Raw genomic sequence first — 19,947 nt, forward strand, 5'->3', positions numbered from 1 at the left:
CTCCATCTTCAGGCTGTGTGTCTGAGTGTAGGTCTCCATCCTCAGGCTGTGTGTCTGAGCGTAGGTCTCCATCTTCAGGCTGTGTGTCTGAGTGTAGGTCTCCATCCTCAGGCTGCGTGTCTAAGTGTAGGTCTCAATCTTCAGGCTGTGTGAGTAGAAGTGTAGGTCTCCATCCTCAGGCTGTGTGTTTAAGTGTAGGTCTCCGTCCTCAGGCTGTGTGTCTGAGAGTAGGTCTCCATCTTCAGGCTGTGTGTCTTGAGTGTAGGTCTCCATGCTCAGGCTGTGTGTTTGAGTGTAGGTCTCCATCCTCAGGCTGTGTGTCTGAGTGTAGGTCTCCATCTTCAGGCTGTGTGTCTTAAGTGTAGGTCTCCATGCTCAGGCTGTGTGTTTAAGTGTAGGTCTCCATCCTCAGGCTGTGTCAGTGCGTAGGTCTCCATCCTCAGGGTGTGTGTCTGAGTGTAGGTCTCCATCTTCAGGCTGTGTGCCGGAGTGTAGGTCTCCATCCTCAGGCTGTGTGTCTGAGTGGAGGTCTCCAACCTCGGGCTGTGTGTCTGAGTGGAGGTCTCCAACCTCAGGCTGTGTGTCTGAGTGTAGGTCTCCATCTTCAGTGTGTGTGTCTGAGTGTAGGTCTCCATGTACAGGATGTATTTCTGAGCGTAGGTCTCCATTCTCAGGGTGTGTCTCAGTGTAGGTCTCCATGTACAGGATGTGTGTCTGAGTGTACGTCTCCATGTTAAGGATGTGTGTCTGAGTGTAGGTCTCTGTGTTCAGGCTGTGTCTGAGTGTAGGTCTCCATCCTCAGGGTGTATGTCTGAGTGCATGTCTCCATGTACAGGATGCGTGTCTGAGTGTAGGTCTCCATGTTCAGGATGTGTGTCTGAGCGTAGGTCTCCATGTACAGGATGTGTGTCTGAGTGTAGGTCTCCATGTTCAGGATGTGTGTCTGAGCGTAGGTCTCCATGTACAGGATGTGTGGTCTGAGTGTAGGACTCCATCCTCAGGGTGTGTGTCTGAGTGTAGGTCTCTGTGTACAGGATGTGTGGTCTGAGTGTAGGTCTCCATGTTCAGGATGTGTGTCTGAGTGTAGGTCTCCATGTACAGGATGTGTGTCTGAGTGTAGGTCTCCATGTACAGGATGTGTGTCTGAGTGTAGGTCTCCATGTACAGGATGTGTGGTCTGAGTGTAGGTCTCCATGTTCAGGATGTGTGTCTGAGTGTAGGTCTCCATGTACAGGATGTGTGGTCTGAGTGTAGGACTCCATCCTCAGGGTGTGTGTCTGAGTGTAGGTCTCCATGTACAGGATGTGTGGTCTGAGTGTAGGTCTCCATGTTCAGGATGTGTGTCTGAGTGTAGGTCTCCATGTACAGGATGTGTGGTCTGAGTGTAGGACTCCATCCTCAGGGTGTGTGTCTGAGTGTAGGTCTCCATGTACAGGGTGTGTGTCTGAGTGTAGGTCTCCATGTTCAGGATGTGTGGTCTGAGTGTAGGTCTCCATGTTCAGGATGTGTGTCTGAGTGTAGGTCTCCATGTGTGGTCAGTGTAGGACTCCATCCTCAGTGTGTCTGAGTGTAGGTCTCCATGTACAGGGTGTGTGTCTGAGTGTAGGTCTCCATGTACAGGATGTGTGTCTGAGTGTAGGTCTCCATGTACAGGATGTGTCTGAGTGTAGGTCTCCATGTACAGGATGTGTGTCTGAGTGTAGGTCTCCATGTACAGGGTGTGTGTCTGAGTGTAGGTCTCCATCCTCAGGGTGTGTGTCTGAGTGTAGTGTGTCTGAGTGTAGTCTCCATCCTCAGGGTGTGTCTCCATGTACAGGGTGTGTGTGTCTGAGTGTAGGTCTCCATCCATGTACAGGATGTGTGTGTCTGAGTGTAGGTCTCCATGTACAGGGTGTGTGTCTGTCTGAGTGTAGGTCTCCATGTACAGGGTGTGTGTCTGAGTGTAGGTCTCCATGTACAGGGTGTGTGTCTGAGTGTAGGACTCCATCCTCAGGGTGTGTGTCTGAGTGTAGGTCTCCATGCTCAGGGTGTGTGTCTGAGTGTAGGTCTCCATGTACAGGGTGTGTGTCTGAGTGTCCATCCTCAGGTGTAGGTCTCCATGTACAGGGTGTGTGTCTGAGTGTAGGTCTCCATCCTCAGGGTGTGTGTGTCTGAGTGTAGGTCTCCATGTACAGGGTGTGTGTCTGAGTGTAGGAGTCTCCATGTACAGGGTGTGTGTCTGAGTGTAGGGTAGGTCTCCATGTACAGGGTGTGTGTCTGAGTGTAGGTCTCCATGTACAGGGTGTGTGTCTGAGTGTAGGTCTCCATGTACAGGGTGTGTGTCTGAGTGTAGGTCTCCATGTACAGGGTGTGTGTCTGAGTGTAGGACTCCATGTACAGGATGTGTGTCTGAGTGTAGGTCTCCATCCTCAGGGTGTGTGTGTCTGAGTGTAGGTCTCCATGTACAGGGTGTGTGTGTCTGAGGGTGTGTGTCTGAGTGTAGGTCTCCATGTACAGGTATGTGTGTGTCTGAGTGTAGGTCTCCATGTACAGGATGTGTGTGTCTGAGTGTAGGTCTCCATGTACAGGATGTGTGTGTCTGAGTGTAGGTCTCCATGTACAGGATGTGTGTCTGAGTGTAGGTCTCCATGTACAGGGTGTGTGTCTGAGTGTAGGTCTCCATGTACAGGGTGTGTGTAGTCTGAGTGTAGGGACTCCATGTACAGGGTGTGTGTGTAGGTCTGAGTGTAGGTCTCCATGTTCAGGATGTGTGTCTGAGTGTAGGTCTCCATGTACAGGGTGTGTGTCTGAGTGTAGGTCTCCATGTACAGGGTGTGTGTCTGAGTGTAGGTCTCCATGTACAGGGTGTGTGTCTGAGTGTAGGTCTCCATGTACAGGATGTGTGTGTGTAGGACTCTGAGTGTAGTGTAGGTCTCCATGTACAGGATGTGTGTCTGAGTGTAGGTCTCCATGTACAGGGTGTGTGTCTGAGTGTAGGTCTCCATGTACAGGGTGTGTGTCTGAGTGTAGGTCTCCATGTACAGGGTGTGTGTCTGAGTGTAGGTCTCCATGTACAGGATGTGTGGTCTGAGTGTAGGTCTCCATCCTACAGGGTGTGTCTGAGTGTAGGTCTCCATGTAGGGTGTGTGGTCTGAGTGTAGGACTCCATGTACAGGGTGTGTGTCTGAGTGTGGTAGGTGTGTGTCTCCATCTCTCAGGGTGTGTGTCTGAGTGTAGGTCTCCATGTACAGGGTGTGTGTCTGAGTGTAGGTCTCCATGTACAGGGTGTGTGTCTGAGTGTAGGTCTCCATGTACAGGGTGTGTGTCTGAGTGTAGGTCTCCATGTACAGGGTGTGTGTCTGAGTGTAGGACTCCATGTCAGGGTGTGTGTCTGAGTGTAGGTCTCCATCCTCAGGGTGTGTGTCTGAGTGTAGGAGTGTGGGTGTGTGTCTGAGTGTAGGACTCCATCCTCAGGGTGTGTGTCTGAGTGTAGGTCTCCATGTACAGGGTGTGTGTCTGAGTGTAGGTCTCCATGTACAGGGTGTGTGTCTGAGTGTAGGTCTCCATGTACAGGGTGTGTGTCTGAGTGTAGGTCTCCATGTACAGGGTGTGTGTCTGAGTGTAGGTCTCCATCCTCAGGGTGTGTGTCTGAGTGTAGGACTCCATGTACAGGGTGTGTGTCTGAGTGTAGGTCTCCATGTACAGGGTGTGTGTCTGAGTGTAGGTCTCCATGTACAGGGTGTGTGTCTGAGTGTAGGTCTCCATGTACAGGGTGTGTGTCTGAGTGTAGGTCTCCATGTACAGGGTGTGTGTCTGAGTGTAGGTCTCCATGTACAGGGTGTGTGTCTGAGTGTAGGTCTCCATGTCAGGGTGTGTGTCTGAGTGTAGGTCTCCATGTGTCTGAGTGTAGGTCTCAGGGTGTGTGTCTGAGTGTAGGTCTCCATGTACAGGGTGTGTGTCTGAGTGTAGGTCTCCATGTTCAGGGTGTGTGTCTGAGTGTAGGACTCCATCCTCAGGGTGTGTGTCTGAGTGTAGGTCTCCATGTACAGGGTGTGTGTGTCTGAGTGTAGGTCTCCATGTTCAGGGTGTGTGTCTGAGTGTAGGTCTCCATGTACAGGGTGTGTGTCTGAGTGTAGGTCTCCATGTGTGTCCTCAGGGTGTGTGTCTGAGTGTAGGTCTCCATGTACAGGGTGTGTGTCTGAGTAGGTCTCCATGTGTGTGTCTGAGTGTAGGTACAGGGTGTCTCCATGTAGGTCTCAGGGATGTGTGTGTGTCTCCAGTGTAGGTGTAGGTCTCCATCCTCAGGGTGTGTGTCTGAGTGTAGGTCTCCATGTACAGGGTGTGTGTCTGAGTGTAGGTCTCTGTGCGGGTCTGAACATCTGCAACTGCCCACCTGTGTCAGGGACATCTGTTGGTCTCATGATACGCCGGATTTGTTCCATGGACTGCAGATCAGGGGACAAACCTGGCAATACAATAGTTGCCATGGTTACATGTCAATATAGGTAATGTGATTTGCATTTTATTCTTGTTCATGTGTTTATCATGTTTATGTCAACTATATTCAGAAAATATTTTCAGTAACATTTGGTAGATTAAGTGCATAACATTCAACTTTGAGCCTCATAATATGCCAATTGTTTCAGTTGTTTCACATCAACCACAGTATTTGAACAAAATTTCCTGTCAACATTAAGAAATACATACATGCCAAAATTCACATTCCTCAGTTTGGTATCACAAAAGAAAATTAGCAGTTTGAGGGAATTTAACCCAACTACATTATATACTGAGTTAAAATTTCGGAACAATGGTCATTAATACTATATATGACCACTGTTCAGAAATTTCAGCTCTGTATATAATGAATAAATAGGTAATATAAGGTCAAAATTGTGAAATACTACAAAATGGTACACATGTTTAGCCCCACTGCTAACTACACAGACACCATCATTCCAAATTTCATTCAACTTTGACATGGATGTGACAATGAGAGGAAACAATCTGAAGCACTGAGAAATACAGAAACCAAAGACGTATGAATATATGTGTTTGCAGAAACTAATAGACTGGTAACACTACAAGCAACAAATGTAACAGATTTCATAACATTTGGAGTGAATATACCAGCCATAAACTAGATATTGCTCTACTTCTGGCAACGCACAACAAGAAGGTAATGACATAAGCCGACCAGACTTGGTTCTCTGTGGAAGACGACAACCTATCTATGTTTTAATACAAGACAATTCAGTCATTAGATAATTACATATAGTATTATGGGATATAGATATTAATTACCAACAATAACAAGCACACACACCTCCATGGCAACAGAAGATCTTCTCATCAATAATGGCTGCAATGGGTAGACAGTTGAAGCAGTCTGTAAATGTTTTCCACAGTTTCACATTGAATCGTCTTTTACCTACAAGTCACACAAAAAATGAAAATCCATCAATTCTTTTCACATTCAATGCAATCTAACAACATTCTGATCCATGTTGATCAAGATTCTCATATATTGCTTGTATTTTTTGCAGTGGCTATAAAGTACCATTCCAGGTGAAAGTGCAAGAGTTTATGATCCTTCAGGCAGGGTCTCACATGACACAGAAATCTGCGACCAATGCACTCAAATGAGTAGAACGGATACAGAAAACAGAACCTGTTGCATCCCGAGAGATGCAGCATAACATTCAATGTTTAAATGTTTTTACATGAAATAGAAACATCCTCCAGTTAAAGTAAGTATCAAGTATTACACTAGAGCACATGACACCATTTCAATTAGAGGAACTTCATATTTCCTTAAGATTCTTTCTTTCTAAGAATATTGGAAATTTTAACTATAAATTGAATATTTATATACTTATCCTATCTCACGATTTGCACTTCTCTCTCTTGCTTCGACGCTGAGTGGAACGCATTAGAACTTTCTCTGTAGGCCTCTCTTATCCATATGCCCGTGTTCCCCAGGCTGCTTTCCTTATAGGACAGGTCCCTGGTCCCATGCTGAGCATGCAGCATGCTCCCCAATCTACCCACGTGACTACCTCACAGTGATCATTCTCTTCTTGGAGCAAATGACAGTTATCTGTAACCGCCGTAAACTGAGTAGCGGGCAGGTTGGGCGGGCATACATCGCGTGAGATAGGATAAGTATATAAATATACAATTTGTAGTTAAAATTTCCAAATTTTTAAACTTATCCTATCTCACGATTTGCTCTTATCCCACGGTTGGACAGCGGGTCGCAGATTACTCTAAGTAAAAAAACACTGACAGTGTACACTGTATAGGCTAATGACAACCGTAGTTAGCAATGAACAAGGAAGGCCGGATCCGACTAGCATAGTACCTATACTAGTGATGGGTTCTCCTGAACCCCTTGGCTTACTAGGCACAATCGCTTCCAAGGAGTGGGTGCTCCCGAGCGATGTGGTGTTCGGCCACAGGATCCGACCAGTATAGTACCTTTACTAGTGATGGGTTTTCCTGAACCCCTTGGCTTACTAGGCACAATCGCTCCCAAGGAGTGGGTGCTCCCGAGCGATGTGGTGTTTGACCGCAACCCTCGCATACGCAAGGGGACGCAACTAGGTGAGTCACATCACTTCGTCACGATTTATCAGAGTACCCCCGTAATTAAAGTATTACGACTAATAATCGGGCCTGCACCTGCTTCGAGACAGCCCCCCAGACCCCATCGCGAAGAGGGGTAAAAAGAAACTGAATCGGAAAGCTCACAAGTTTAACGTTCAGTACCAGAACACCACCACATGGCTTGCACTACTTACCACAGTGAGACCACAACGGTGTGCTAAGGTACTTAGGAGCTAGAACGCTACGAAATCAACAAAGGAAATCAGGAAGGAATCACTACATTGACGTGATTGCTCCGTGGAGTAGAGGTCAGCAAGCGAGATTGTCAAACACTTCTGCATCGCAAATACGAGAACTAACCACTGTAGATCCGTATAGACACTAATTGCAATAACCCAATAAAATTGAGTGAAGAGTTCTAATCCCAGAAGAATCGAGAACAAAAATCAGAAATAAAATTCAGAATTTTATTCAGTATGTACACGAGAGCGAATGCATAGACGCGCACACTGTACTCATCTGCGTTAATGGGCCGACGACAGCTGCTGTGCCAAGGCAAGGGGTCCAAACTGATGCAGACCCTGGATGTCAGTGACCAATAAGTCCCTCAGATAATGTGAGGAAAACACTGTATCCGAACGCCAAAAGCAACCCTCCATGATGGCCGTCAGGGAAGAGTTGCTGTGTAAAGCCATCGTAGAGGCTAACGCCCAAGTCTCATGTGGATTGGATGCCGCTGGGGGTGGCAGTCCAGCAAAGACGTACGCCCTCAGTATGGTAGCACGCATCCAAAAGGACAAAGTTGTCTGTGAGACCTCAGCCTTGGATGTAGTACACAGTGGGATGAATAGCCTCTTACGAAGATGGCGGCGCTCTTGGGAGGCAGCTAGGAAGATCCGCAGAGCTCTGACAGGGCAGAGAGACAAATCTTCAACATCATCTGGCCCAAGAATGGTTGACAACGGTGGGAAAGTAAACATTCTATCCGGTTGTCCTGGTAACTGGTTCTTTGCGACAAAGTCCCAACGCAGTCCCAAAAAACTCTGCCAGGACGTTTTTGCTCAAAATGCACACGATTCACATCCAGTGCATGTAACTCCAAAATACGAGCTGCAGTAGCTAATGATATTAGAAAGATACCTGATCACTGGATACCAAGTGACGAAGGACAACTGAAATATTCCATGCAGGAGGTCTGAACCTCCTAGACTGGTCAGCAAGTCTGAACGAACGAAGCAGATACTGGAGCTCGGGAGTAGTAGACACCTTGGTTCCAGTAGTTGTGGCAAGACCAAATTAATGGCAGCCAAATAGGTTGACAATGTAGTACCTTTGAGTTTCTTCGTAGCCCGTAAATGCTGTAGAAATTCTGCAACAACCTGAGGTGATGCAGTGGTGGGAGAGTTAATTCTCCTAACCCCACAATAATGTTCAAATTTCTTCCATTTATCATCATACAACGATCAGGTCGATGTCCTATGCGCAGATGTTATAGCTGTAGCTACTCTGAGAGAGCAACCCTTCACTATCAGAGATTTCTGCAAATGCGTCATATGTGCAGATTGAGGGTTTGTGATGACCCGTGGCACACGTCCGAATGTGGATGACGAAGAAGGTCGTTTTGGGCGGGTAGCGGTACTGGATTCGGTTCTGCTAGCTTTCTTAGGCCGATGAACCAGCTTCTCGCTGGCCAAAAGGGCGCAACCAACAGCAGACGAATCTTGCTGGTTGCAAGCAACTTTTGAACTACCTTGGGTAGCAGAGCCGGGGGAGGAAATGCGTAACCAGATGTCTGGTCGTGATACCGGGTAGATCATCGACTGGAATATCAGGGGCAGTAACTTCCACTCTGTCGGTGATGGCTGTTTAAGGCATGACAGGGCGTCGGCTATGACATTCCTCGCCTTGGGAATGTGTCGGGCTCTGGCCATAATGTTGAGAGAGTCGATTAGATGGTAAAATTGAAACGTCCATGGGAGCAGAGCTGCCAAAACTGTCGAGCCTTGATGATTGATGTACCATACTACTGTCGAGTTGTCTGATTGAATCAGTAGATTCGACCGAATGCTAAATGGCGAGAATGACAGCACTGAATTCCAACTCGTTGATGTGAAGGGCCTTTTCTGCGGATGACCACTGCCCGGCCACTTGATGATGAAGAAAGTGGGCGCCCCAGCCCTCTAGGGATGCGTCGACAAACAGGTGTGAAGGGTACCATAGAGACTCCGGCGCAAACATTCTGCTCGTCGAGCCACCAACGAAGAACTGGTCGTAGTTGCACGGGAAGACGAATCAACTCCCTGGGGTTGTCGGTCCGGATGTACAGGCACAAAAACATCTGAAGAGGGAGAAGTTGCAGTTGGCCCCTGTAAGTCAGTGCTTGTGCCGACGTCAGTAACCCTAGTAACTCCGTCCACTGGTGCAGAGTTCTGGGTGAGCTTAATGCTGAAGGTAGAATGTCCCATCTGTCCTGGGGTACAAACAACATGGCCTGTTGTGTTTCGCCCCTATAAATTGTAATCTCCGAGTCAGTATTAACTCAGACTTCTCGTAGTTCAGGAGCCACCCTAATTGTGTTAGCATCTTGATGGTGAACTGCCTGTGGAGATGAAGGACGTCTGGATCCTTTTGAGCTTGAACACAGTCGTCGATATAGCTTTCGAAAGTGATTCACCGACAATGCAGGTAGCTTGTTATCGGTTTGGTTACCCGAGTAAAAAGCGATGGGGGCCGTAGATATTCCAAACGGCTGTACCCTCCACTGGTAATGACGCCCTTGGAACGTGAACCGAAGATCCTTCTGGTGGTCTGGATATATTGGTATGTGAAGATAGGCAGGTCAAGGGAAATGAGATAGTCCCCTTTCTTCAAGATGGTGCGTAGAAGGTTGACTGACACCATCCGAAAGTGGGGTGGTGGAGATAGAAACAGGGCATTGAACTGTTTCATGTTGAATTGAGGATGGTCGAAACGTACGGGCCTCCGAGAATGTCCCAATTGGGAGCAAACTTTCCTAATCTCCCGCCCACCGGTGAGTCGAAGATCGGGATGATTGGGGGTGGGATATTGGTATGTGAAGATAGGCAGGTCAAGGGAAATGAGATAGTCCCCTTTCTTCAAGATGGTGCGTAGAAGGTTGACTGACACCATCCGAAAGTGGGGTGGTGGAGATAGAAACAGGGCATTGAACTGTTTCATGTTGAATTGAGGAAGGTCGAAACGTACGGGCCTCCGAGAATGTCCCAATTGGGAGCAAACTTTCCTAATCTCCCGCCCACCGGTGAGTCGAAGATCGGGATGATTGGGGGTGGTAGGACCAAGTCGGGCAGCAATCTCTGTGAGTCACTGCTTGGAGGAGCCACTTCCGGTATCAGGACCGGGGGTGGGGGTGGGGGTGGGGCGTGGGTGGGGGTGAGGGGGTGGGGGGTGAGGTGTGGGTGTGTGTGTGTGTGTGTGTGTGTGACAGAAGACGCCACCACAGGAAGGTTTTCTACCCCTGTTCCGCGATTGGGTGAAGGGTCTGTCACGAAAACAATCCTTCAACTCCGGGTTGGTTGGAGAAAAACGTGGTGTTCTGCGTTGTTTAATGGAACTCTGCAGCTGAGATTTCTGCACTTTCAGTAATTCAACAGAAACCTGAAAATGAGTCTCCTGATGCACCTATTTAGAAACCTCTCCAATATTGCCACCAAAAAGCATATCTGAGGACCAAGGCTGCCTCAACAATTCAGCTTTGAATCAGTCATCCCAAGACGAAATGTTGAGGGGACCTCTCCTACGCACCGCAAGTATGTAACCCCTGTTAAGTTAATAGTTGATAAGTCTCTATTCTTAAGTGCATAAGAGACATTAAGGTCATCCGGGAATCAGCTCACCAGTAGTTGCAGCTTTTCAACAATCTAGGCAAGTACATGTGAAGGCTTTACCAAATCGAAACTACCCTCTGGAGTAGAAATATCCTAGTTATTTGAAGAGCAGGACGAAGACTGATGAGACACACCAGAGGAGGTGAGGTGAGGTGAGGTGAAATTAGGTTTAACGTCGTGCTTGAGAATATTTCACTCATATGACGATGTGCATGCGTGTGTATGTGTGTGTGCGGCTGCTTGTACTAGCCCAGACTTAAGCTGGTTTTATAGTGCTAGCCCACTGAGATACCATGCCGCAGGGAAGCATGAATACCCCACTCAGACACATTATACTGACTCCAAGCCGACCAGTTCTTGTTGTACCCATTAATGCCGAGCGCCAGGCAGGGACCAACAAGTACCATATTTTAACGTCTTTTGGTATGATGCAGTCGGGGATCGAACCCGTGACATCCGCTCTCCGGGTGGACGCTCTAACCACTACACCATGGAGGCGGTCCACACCAGAGGAAGACTGGTTACCAGTCGATGCAAAGGGAACTGAATTTGAAGTAGACGAAGGTTGGCACTGATTCCATGCTACTGTAATAGCCCGAAGCATTGTATTTAAGTCTGGCCCCTGAGAAGAATCCTGGGTAGGGTTCCATGATTCAGGTAAAATAGTCGCCCCAGTAGTATGAACCGAAGAATCAGTATGACGTGAGGGATCGACGATCCAAGGAACCATACCTGCGCCTAGGCAGGGAGCGAATCGGTGAAATCAAACGAACCGCAGCTTGCTGTCGTGTCGGGGAGGCAAAAGGATGGGATGACTAAACTGGATTTGGAGATCTAGATCGATTAGAAGAGCCTGGCACACCATCCCGATGGGATGACCTAGAGCGAACAGGTGAACCTGAACGCCACAGTGATCTAGTCCGGGAAGAACTCCCAGAACGAATATGTGAACCACTTCAATCTGATAAAGTAGTTAAGTGGCGTGAACCGGAAAGAGCAGACAAACCAAATCGGTGAGGTGAAACGGTTCGGGTAGACGAATTGATTCGAACCCGTGAATCAATTCGCCCAGAAGTCGTGGTTCGAGAAAACGCTTCAGAATGACTAGGTGAAACCGGACGGTGAACTGAACTGGTTCGGTGACATGAACCATCACGAAAAGGTGAACCTATCCGTTCACGCGTCAATTGATTCAACGTGGTGAATTGATTCAGTCTGGGGAATCAGTTCGCTGGCCCGAATCCAAATGGAAGGGAGTGCCGAAACCACTATGCGAATCAATACATGATTCGGTACGATCATTAGAAACAGATCGACGATAAGTACCGTTCCGCTGGGGTGAACATGACCGCTCAATCGATCTACAATTGGATTCGAGACAAACCCATGAGCTGATCTCAAACGACTAGCAGAACTGGAACGTTCCTATGAGATGGATCGATGAATCGAACGGGATCGTCTAGGATGACTTGGAGAAACGGACTCATTCTGTAACGCAGGTGATGCAGATTGATGAACTGAAGCGACTGTAGTCACGGTCTGAGATGAACCAGAGGCCCTAGAAACCAAGAGTGTAGACCGCAGGTCAGGGGGGAGGTTGTAGACACTAGAGGTTTATCAACCACAACTACCCTACTAGAACGAGAGATATGAATCTGAAGAAGCGTCGAAAATATCCTCCGCCTCGGAGGGTGGGATTTCAAATGACGAGCCGTGAGGGTGGGACGCTCCAGGCATGGTTTCTTAGTCGGGGAGGGGCCTTGGTCAACAGAGGTATTCCTAGCCCTATCTGCAATTCTACGAGCACAGACCTGTTTATAAGCCTTGAAATCCTCAGTAGATAACCCTGCACATTTCTCACACCGTTTCTCCCATGAACATTGACCCACACAATCAACACACGAAATGTGTGGGTCCCAAGTCGAATATATTGTGTTACACTGAGCGCAAAACTTACGCTTTTTATTTGGAGGATCTGATTTCCCCATAATACAAAAAGCAACTCAAAACTCTATGACAAGAGCTATAACGTGTCCACTCTGTCGTGCGACAAGCAGAAGAATGATCACTCTGGGGTAGTCACGTGGGTAGATAGGGGAGCATGCTGCATGCTCAGCATGGGACCAGGGACCTGTCCTATAAGGATTGCAGCCTGGGGAACACGAGCGTATGGACAAGAGAGGCCTACAGGGAAAGTTCTAATTCGTCCACTCAGCGTTGAAGCAAGAGAGAGAAGTGCAAATCGTGAGATAGGATAAGTTTAAAAATAAGAGAACATTCGAGAACAACATAATCTTCTTCAAAACAATTAACCAAATGTATGCTTCATGAATCCACAAGTATGACAGTAGATGTAATCAAATATCCTCAGGATCACAGGACCTTGTAACTTTTAAGTAGTCGATTGTGATAAAAGACCCTACTAGAAGAACTTATAGGTCATGGCAGAAAATGGCCATTTGGGCTTTGACCAGCCAATGAATAACAGCCACAATAGCAGTGCATGACGGACGGTCTGAATTTACAGCTAGCCAGCCCAATGGTCTGGTAAATTTTTTTTAAATGTTCCATACATCTGAGTAAATTCGCCATATTTGGTCTGGTTAAATCCATCTGATATCTGGCTGGATTTTTGGCTTATTTCATACACTGCCACTAGTCAAATTATCCAATTGCTGTCCCACCCTCAGTTGGTCTGCTAGCAGTTCATTTACTGCATTACGAGTTGTATGACGACAAAACTTTATCTGGACCACACCATTGAAAGCCTGTTCCGATGTTCTTTAACCATTTGTTTTTCAAGTCGTTTGGTTTCCTTGGCAAACATACGCCCAAAGTCATGATGACTTCTACAGTAGCTGTACAGTGTGTACAATAATGTACAAATAAACAAAATCATCATCATTATGTATATAGATCATGGGTATCAATGATATATATAGTATATAAATACTTACATTCATCGTAGAAGCCATAAATACGGTTGATACTGGCGCACTCGTGATTCCCTCGGAGAAGAAAAAAGTTCTCAGGATATTTGATTTTGTATGCTAACAAGAGACATATGGTTTCTAAAGATTGTTTGCCACGGTCAACATAGTCTCCAAGAAATAAGTAGTTAGATTCTGGTGGGAAACCTCCGTATTCAAACAACCGAAGCAGATCTGTGTACTGGCCATGGATGTCACCTGGAACAGCAAGACATCAACAACTCATTAATGCTGCCAACAAAATGATGATACATCAATATGATCCAGTAGTAAACGTTTACTGGAGCTGTAACAATTCACACTAAATACTTGTACTTTTCTCACAAACATCTTCTCATTATCATCTGATCTCTCACTGTTGTGAAATTAATATCTGCCAGAAAAAGCATATTCAAATGATAGGTTACATCAACAACTGCTGACTTACATATATAGTCTCAAGTGCTGTAACACAAAAGTGAATATCCTAGAAACAAAAAGCATGCATGTGATCAGCTTGTTATCTGCAAAAAGCATAGCCATGTCTGCAGTACCAATGGTCTGCAAGAGGCTGTCATTATTTAACAGTTAACACATAAATTGTACAGAAAGATAAAGAAATTAAACTAAACTGGCCTTGCTTGTACAGCTTACAATAAACACACACATATTTGAGTTTATTTTGTTTGTGGGGTACAGATAAGACATGTGAAATTTAGATGGCCGGGGTGTTTCAGAGATGACATATCCTTCCCAGACTGGTGGGAATACGGAGATGGAGCTGGCTAGTTACACCTCATTGTTAACTCATTGCCCTTGGATACCTTCAGTTCAGCATGGTTCAGCATGTTCAGAGAGAAAAAAGGAAAAGATTGTTCAGCATTTTTTCAAAATCCCAAATTATCAAAATGCAACTATTCAATTATACTAGACTGAACTGTATAGCAAGTTTCCCAAGGACCATTTAATGCTACAGGAGTGCTGCTCTGGAAATGGGAAATAGAAGGTAAACAGAAGGATCTTCATATGCTCTCCCCCGCCAAGCCCACCCCCATTTTTCTCAGCTTGGGTATAACAAATCTATAACATAAACCACTTATCTGAAATAAGCCACAGAGTAGGTGCAGTTGTTAGAAATAACACATTGTGTCTTGCTCTGTAGCATGTGTAAGGTTGGCTCCTGGGCCTACTTATTAGCAAGTCCATAGTGGTCAGCCTATATCCCCGTTTGGGCAATTTTCCATTATATCATGGTGTAATTGTATTCCAGACACCAGCATTGTCCTTGAGCCACTCTATCGGTTCCAAATCGCACATTCTGTCCCTGGCATTAAGCAGATTAACTGATTAGACAACACTGTTATCTACATTCACAAGTGAGCTAAAAGCTCAACATTACACAATAGATTTATAGGAATAGCTTTTGTCATGATTAACGGATCATTAGACTTTGATAATGCAGCATCCAAAATAACATGAAGCAGCATCAACGACATTGCACTTCAAAAGATTGAAGAGTTGGTGAACATCACCACATTCTCACACGAGAGTACAAAAGAAGTCACAGAAGTAAATACTTTGCCCTCTTATTGCCATATCTTGTATGATGTTCCCCAAAGTAACTTAAAACAATAGATCACACTGTGGAATGATTGTTGTGACCTACAAGTTCAGGGAACACACACTTTACAGGTCAAAACAGATTAATGGCTGATATTTTACAAGCCCAATATGGCAAACACTGTTATACATGCAATAGCTTCGGGTCAACAGAAAATTGCACATACACAATATAGCACTCGACACCATGACAAAAGTCATTCATGTATCATACAGTTTATGTATCTCTACATAGAATACATTTGTATGAGAAGTTTTACATTACAGAAACCATTCATACGATCTACACAATTCAAATGAATGGTGACACTGACATCCCTGTTGGTGACAACATGGTTTTCAATGCTGACATTTGTACAATTATATAAATTGAATACAAGCATCTTTTCAAAGAACTGGACCAAGGATAACCCCTTGTAAGTTATATCAGAGAACTTGGCACTTGGTTTGCCATACAGACAGATATATGACCCTTTCAATACAGGACGGACAAAGGTAGGGTCCATGACAAGCAGGAAAGGTGGAGAAAAGTATTACCAGATAGTCATCACAAATGGGTTATACTAGTCTGTCTCACAGTCCCTGAACCACATTATGTTCCCTAATGCCAAGCCCTCTCTGCAGTGCTAAAGCCCTAAATAAAGCAAGTCTAGATTTCCTCAGGTTCAGGTTAATCTCTGGTCTCCCTGGGGCTCCTTTTCAATTTAAATGGGCTTGTTTGTTACTAAAAAAATTATATATATTCAGAGACTAAGCATTAGTCTAGGGTTATACCAAAGAGCAGCTTATACATTACATAGTCAACAGAAAAGTAAAATTCCTCCAATTTATACAACCCTGGCTGAAATTCAAGGTTTACACATATCCTATACTCCACTGGTGCCTGCCTTAATAGAACTGGGGTTCAATATACTACATGGCAAGCATGGTGACAACTGGGCAATGTTTAATGAAAGTTCTATTTCCTCTTCATTAAAAGGTGAACTGTTAGGGTTTAGTAGCGAGAGACGACACAAAATGAAGTACTCCATGAATAAAAGCATAACTTTGTGTAATGTGTAAGTTAAAACTGTATTTCAAAGCAATAGTTTATGTATATTATCATCTATGACACAATTTTCATATTGATAATCATTACTAATTCTTCTCATCAAAGCTATTTCCGATTATTAATCTGTTTTGCCAGCCCTAGTGATGGATATACAATACACAGTAGACTGACTGACTGACTGAGTTTGGTTTTACGCCGCTTTTAGCAATATTCATACACAGTAGAAATACTACTGCAAGGGTGGGGTGATATTTGTCAGGTGAACCCTGTTATTTTTCATTCTATGACAGTTACAACTCACATTTCAGGGAATCAAGCATCCTCTGTCCTCATGTTACCAGCAACATATGGTCAGGTGAGATGAAGAACATGTCACAGGCTATTTCAGCTTTGTCATTATTGGTAATATGTTTGCACTAAATCTCATATTTTCATATGGAACTTGTAAGAACCCATAAAAAAGTACCAATAACACAATACTGGTGCCATGTGTCAGCAAAATGACACAAACTGACATTTAATGTTGTTTTCCAACTATGTAAACACATCAACTGAATAATGCTCACATTTTCGATTTCTTTTGAGTTCCATGAATACTGATGTCCTCAGAACCTTTAAAAAGTTACTGACTTTAAGATATGAGTCCAAGTCAAACCTGCTGTACAATTTGTTGAAGCAACCCTGCACTAGCCACAGAAGACCATGCTGATATGAGGTGCGGATTTCAGTGCAATTACAGTAAGAACCTCATACAAACAAGGATATGCACAACTGACAACTTAACTTACCACATATTTTAAGAGGAGCCTCCAATTCCAATAGGATTGGCTGACTGAGGAATATCTCTCTTGACTTGAGACACAGGCCACGCACTTCCGCTTCTGTCATCTGTACAGTCTTGCCTGGCCGACATCCTCGCACTATACACAAGTAGAATCATTGTAAAGAGGCCTACATGATAAAGCAATGCTCAGTTTTTTAGCTGAGAACTATGCAAATAAGAAACTAACAGACAGAAACTTAAACCCTAAGAATGGTGAGATCAAAACATGGCGAACTTTCTTCTTTCCAAAATTATTGATTCATAAGGACCATGAACATGATGAAATTATTTCTTTTTCCCTGTCTTCTGAGACAAATATGAAAAAAGAAATGATTCTATGAACAGTACGAGTGAGCATGTGTTCACGCCATTTCCACCATTATAGCAATATTACAAGAAGTCCTGGGACACCAGAAATGGGCTTCACTCATGGTACTGGCTAGTGAACAGTTATCGCCGCGTAACAGTTATCACCAAGACATCAGTATTACACATGCGCAGATCCGGTCAATTACTATTCTGGTATTTTTTCCTCAAGGTATTTGACAACAGTAAAGAACAGCAAATGAAAATTCTTCACGGCAAGTAACATAAGGGAAAAATTCAAGATAAAGTTATGAAACCTATGAAGATTTTTAACTGAATGATTTCTGTTTCATTAATTTAACGAACAGCACAGTAATTTTGTAAATACCGCTAAAATATGGCGATAACTGTTCGGTAGCCAGTACCTATATGGGGAACTGTACCTAGGCAAATGCATAAATCACTAGGCTACCCCCCAGTCCCTTCTACTTAGAGAAATACCATACAACAGGTATACAAGAAGTTACTGTACATGACATATACAACAGAACACTGAAACCCTCAGTACTCATGCTCATGACCAAGGTGGCATTTGGAGCCATTGCTGTAATCTTGCCTAACCACAGCAACTGTTCAGCATGTACAAGCAGACCCATCAGATCTTTCCAAAATCATGTCAGGATTAAGAGAACATAACCTGATACATGCATCATAAAACACATGGAGTCTACATAGTTATGTGACAGTTACATTCATATATTTATCACGTTTATCCCGGTCTCCTGACACTGTCAAGTATGGCATAATAATTTTTAGTCGTTAAATCATGTACTTCCAAAACATTTAACAGTAAAACTAAATCATTTCTTAAACATGTTCGAAGTGGTGCGATGGCAATATTTGACATTGACGTGCCAGGTCTGTTACGAATACACATGTTGTTAACACACTCACATACACACACACTGCATATCACATGTTGTACAACAGCTGCGCTAGATGTACACGAAGCGACTCAGAATGACGAACAGACATCCCACACTGTGGCGAGTAAGGAATGTTTTTCCTTACGATTCTTAGCTTAGTTCCGGAACTTGAAAGTTGAACCAAAACACAAAATGTCAAAACAAATCGTATTTTGCTGACTCAGAAAAGTTACAAAACGAACATAAATTTATACTCTGGGTGAAAACCGTGCATTGGCTACACACAAACTGCAGCTCTTATATATTAAATAGCATATTCAGGTACTCACCTTCGAGTAGTCGAGCTATCAAACTATCGACATTTAGATCCCCGTCCGCCATTTTCACTCGCTGATGACGTCAGAGACTGGTCCCGAAAGGAAACCTGAAAAAGACACAGAAAAGGATAAAACATGCAGTACTGTAACTATCAATGAAAGGGAGGTAATTTCAGAAATACGTATGTATATTGTACACCGGTATTATATAGCGCTAGTTCAGTTCTGTCCCTTTGTATATTGGTAAAGGTTTACAAGATTATTGAAATTAATGTGTCGTTTTCAGGTTTATGAATACCTTGCGTGTGTTTCGTAAGTAGGCTAATCGCTTTTGGATTTAATGGGTGTAACATTTTAGGATTGGGAAAGTTTCACGTAAAAGTTGGTATGTTCACTTTTTTGTTGTGGGTTATTTTGATCATGTGGTGCCTGTGTGTTTGTGTTTGCGCTAAGTGCTTGCTATTTTGCTACGGGAGATGTTGGGCGGTTGGGGAATGGGTGTTTTCTCACTCGTCGAGACCATCGACGTGCTTGACAGTACAATAATTTGTCTCCATTCAACCTATTCTAAATGAATGGACATAGAAACATGTAACTAACTAACTAACAAATAAAGACTACAACAACTTTGGAATTATAATAGATCACAATGAACGAAACATCCCTTAAATTGATCGAAAGCGTCGAACAATATTTTTTTTAAAAGTGATAAATGAATAAAAGAATTTGGACCCAATGGTGGGTAAAGTCGTCACACAACAATCGGCACCGACACGGCAACGTACTTAAACAAATAAAAGTCACTCGAAAGGTCGAAAAACAAGTAAAAATGATTTTCCAAATCAGAAATCGAGTCCCTGTGTGAGTGTACGTCTTGCTAGCACGGCAGTCGCCCTACGAATGAGCGGTTTGTTACCACAATCCCTTTGGTTGCTATGTCTCATGGTGTATATGCAGTAAATGACGTAGCTCTTCCGCCCCCGGCAGTGTGAGTCAGTTTCCATTTTTGACCACCCTCATATATCACGCGGGTACACTCATGTGGTCATATCACCAACTGCGTGTTGATATCTGTGTCTCTATAAACACAGGTCACAATATATTTAATGCAATGTGTATGTATGTATTTACGTAAATATAATCGTATATCATTTACTTCCTTTTGTTTTTCTTCGTTTTATTGTTCGCCAATAAAAGCAATATGTACAAGGCCGTATTTATTATTGATGCGTCCCCTCAAAGTCCAAACTGCGCAGCGAATTTATAGGTTCGATCCGCTATGCCGATTCAATCGATAGTAAACATTACAGCCACGATAGTATCACCCATCGACACGCTATAGATATTTGTAAACATTAGCATAGTCAACCTTTTGACCGGCATCGCAAACCATACTGAAGTAATAGTTTGGCCATGATGTAACACGGACATATATATTCCCTCATAATGTCATGCAAGTACTCATTTGTCGTCACCATGAC

General features: G+C 44.3%; 1 protein-coding gene across 3 annotated transcripts in view; it reads right to left on the bottom strand.

Moving 5' to 3' along the window:
* Window positions 1-19,340, bottom strand: part of LOC124260842 (serine/threonine-protein phosphatase PP1-beta catalytic subunit) — a 29,571-nt gene extending 10,231 nt beyond the window's left edge. For all 3 annotated transcript variants that reach the window (XR_006894188.1, XR_006894187.1, XM_046695163.1), the window contains exons 1-6: window positions 19,252-19,340; window positions 18,479-18,573; window positions 16,883-17,014; window positions 13,412-13,642; window positions 5,306-5,410; window positions 4,373-4,444 (exon numbers count right to left, since the gene is read on the bottom strand). Coding sequence is in view for 1 of the 3 variants with exons in the window: in XM_046695163.1 (XP_046551119.1) it covers window positions 4,373-4,444; window positions 5,306-5,410; window positions 13,412-13,642; window positions 16,883-17,014; window positions 18,479-18,530 (592 nt within the window). In the remaining 2 variants the exon portion in view is untranslated. The remainder of the gene's footprint in view (window positions 1-4,372; window positions 4,445-5,305; window positions 5,411-13,411; window positions 13,643-16,882; window positions 17,015-18,478; window positions 18,574-19,251) is intronic.
* Between the last annotated feature and the right edge of the window lie 607 nt (window positions 19,341-19,947).

Source organism: Haliotis rubra, unplaced genomic scaffold, assembly GCF_003918875.1.
Source record: "Haliotis rubra isolate DU_JTF1 unplaced genomic scaffold, ASM391887v1 Scf78, whole genome shotgun sequence".
In the NCBI taxonomy this organism is placed as follows: Eukaryota; Metazoa; Mollusca; class Gastropoda; order Lepetellida; family Haliotidae; genus Haliotis; species Haliotis rubra.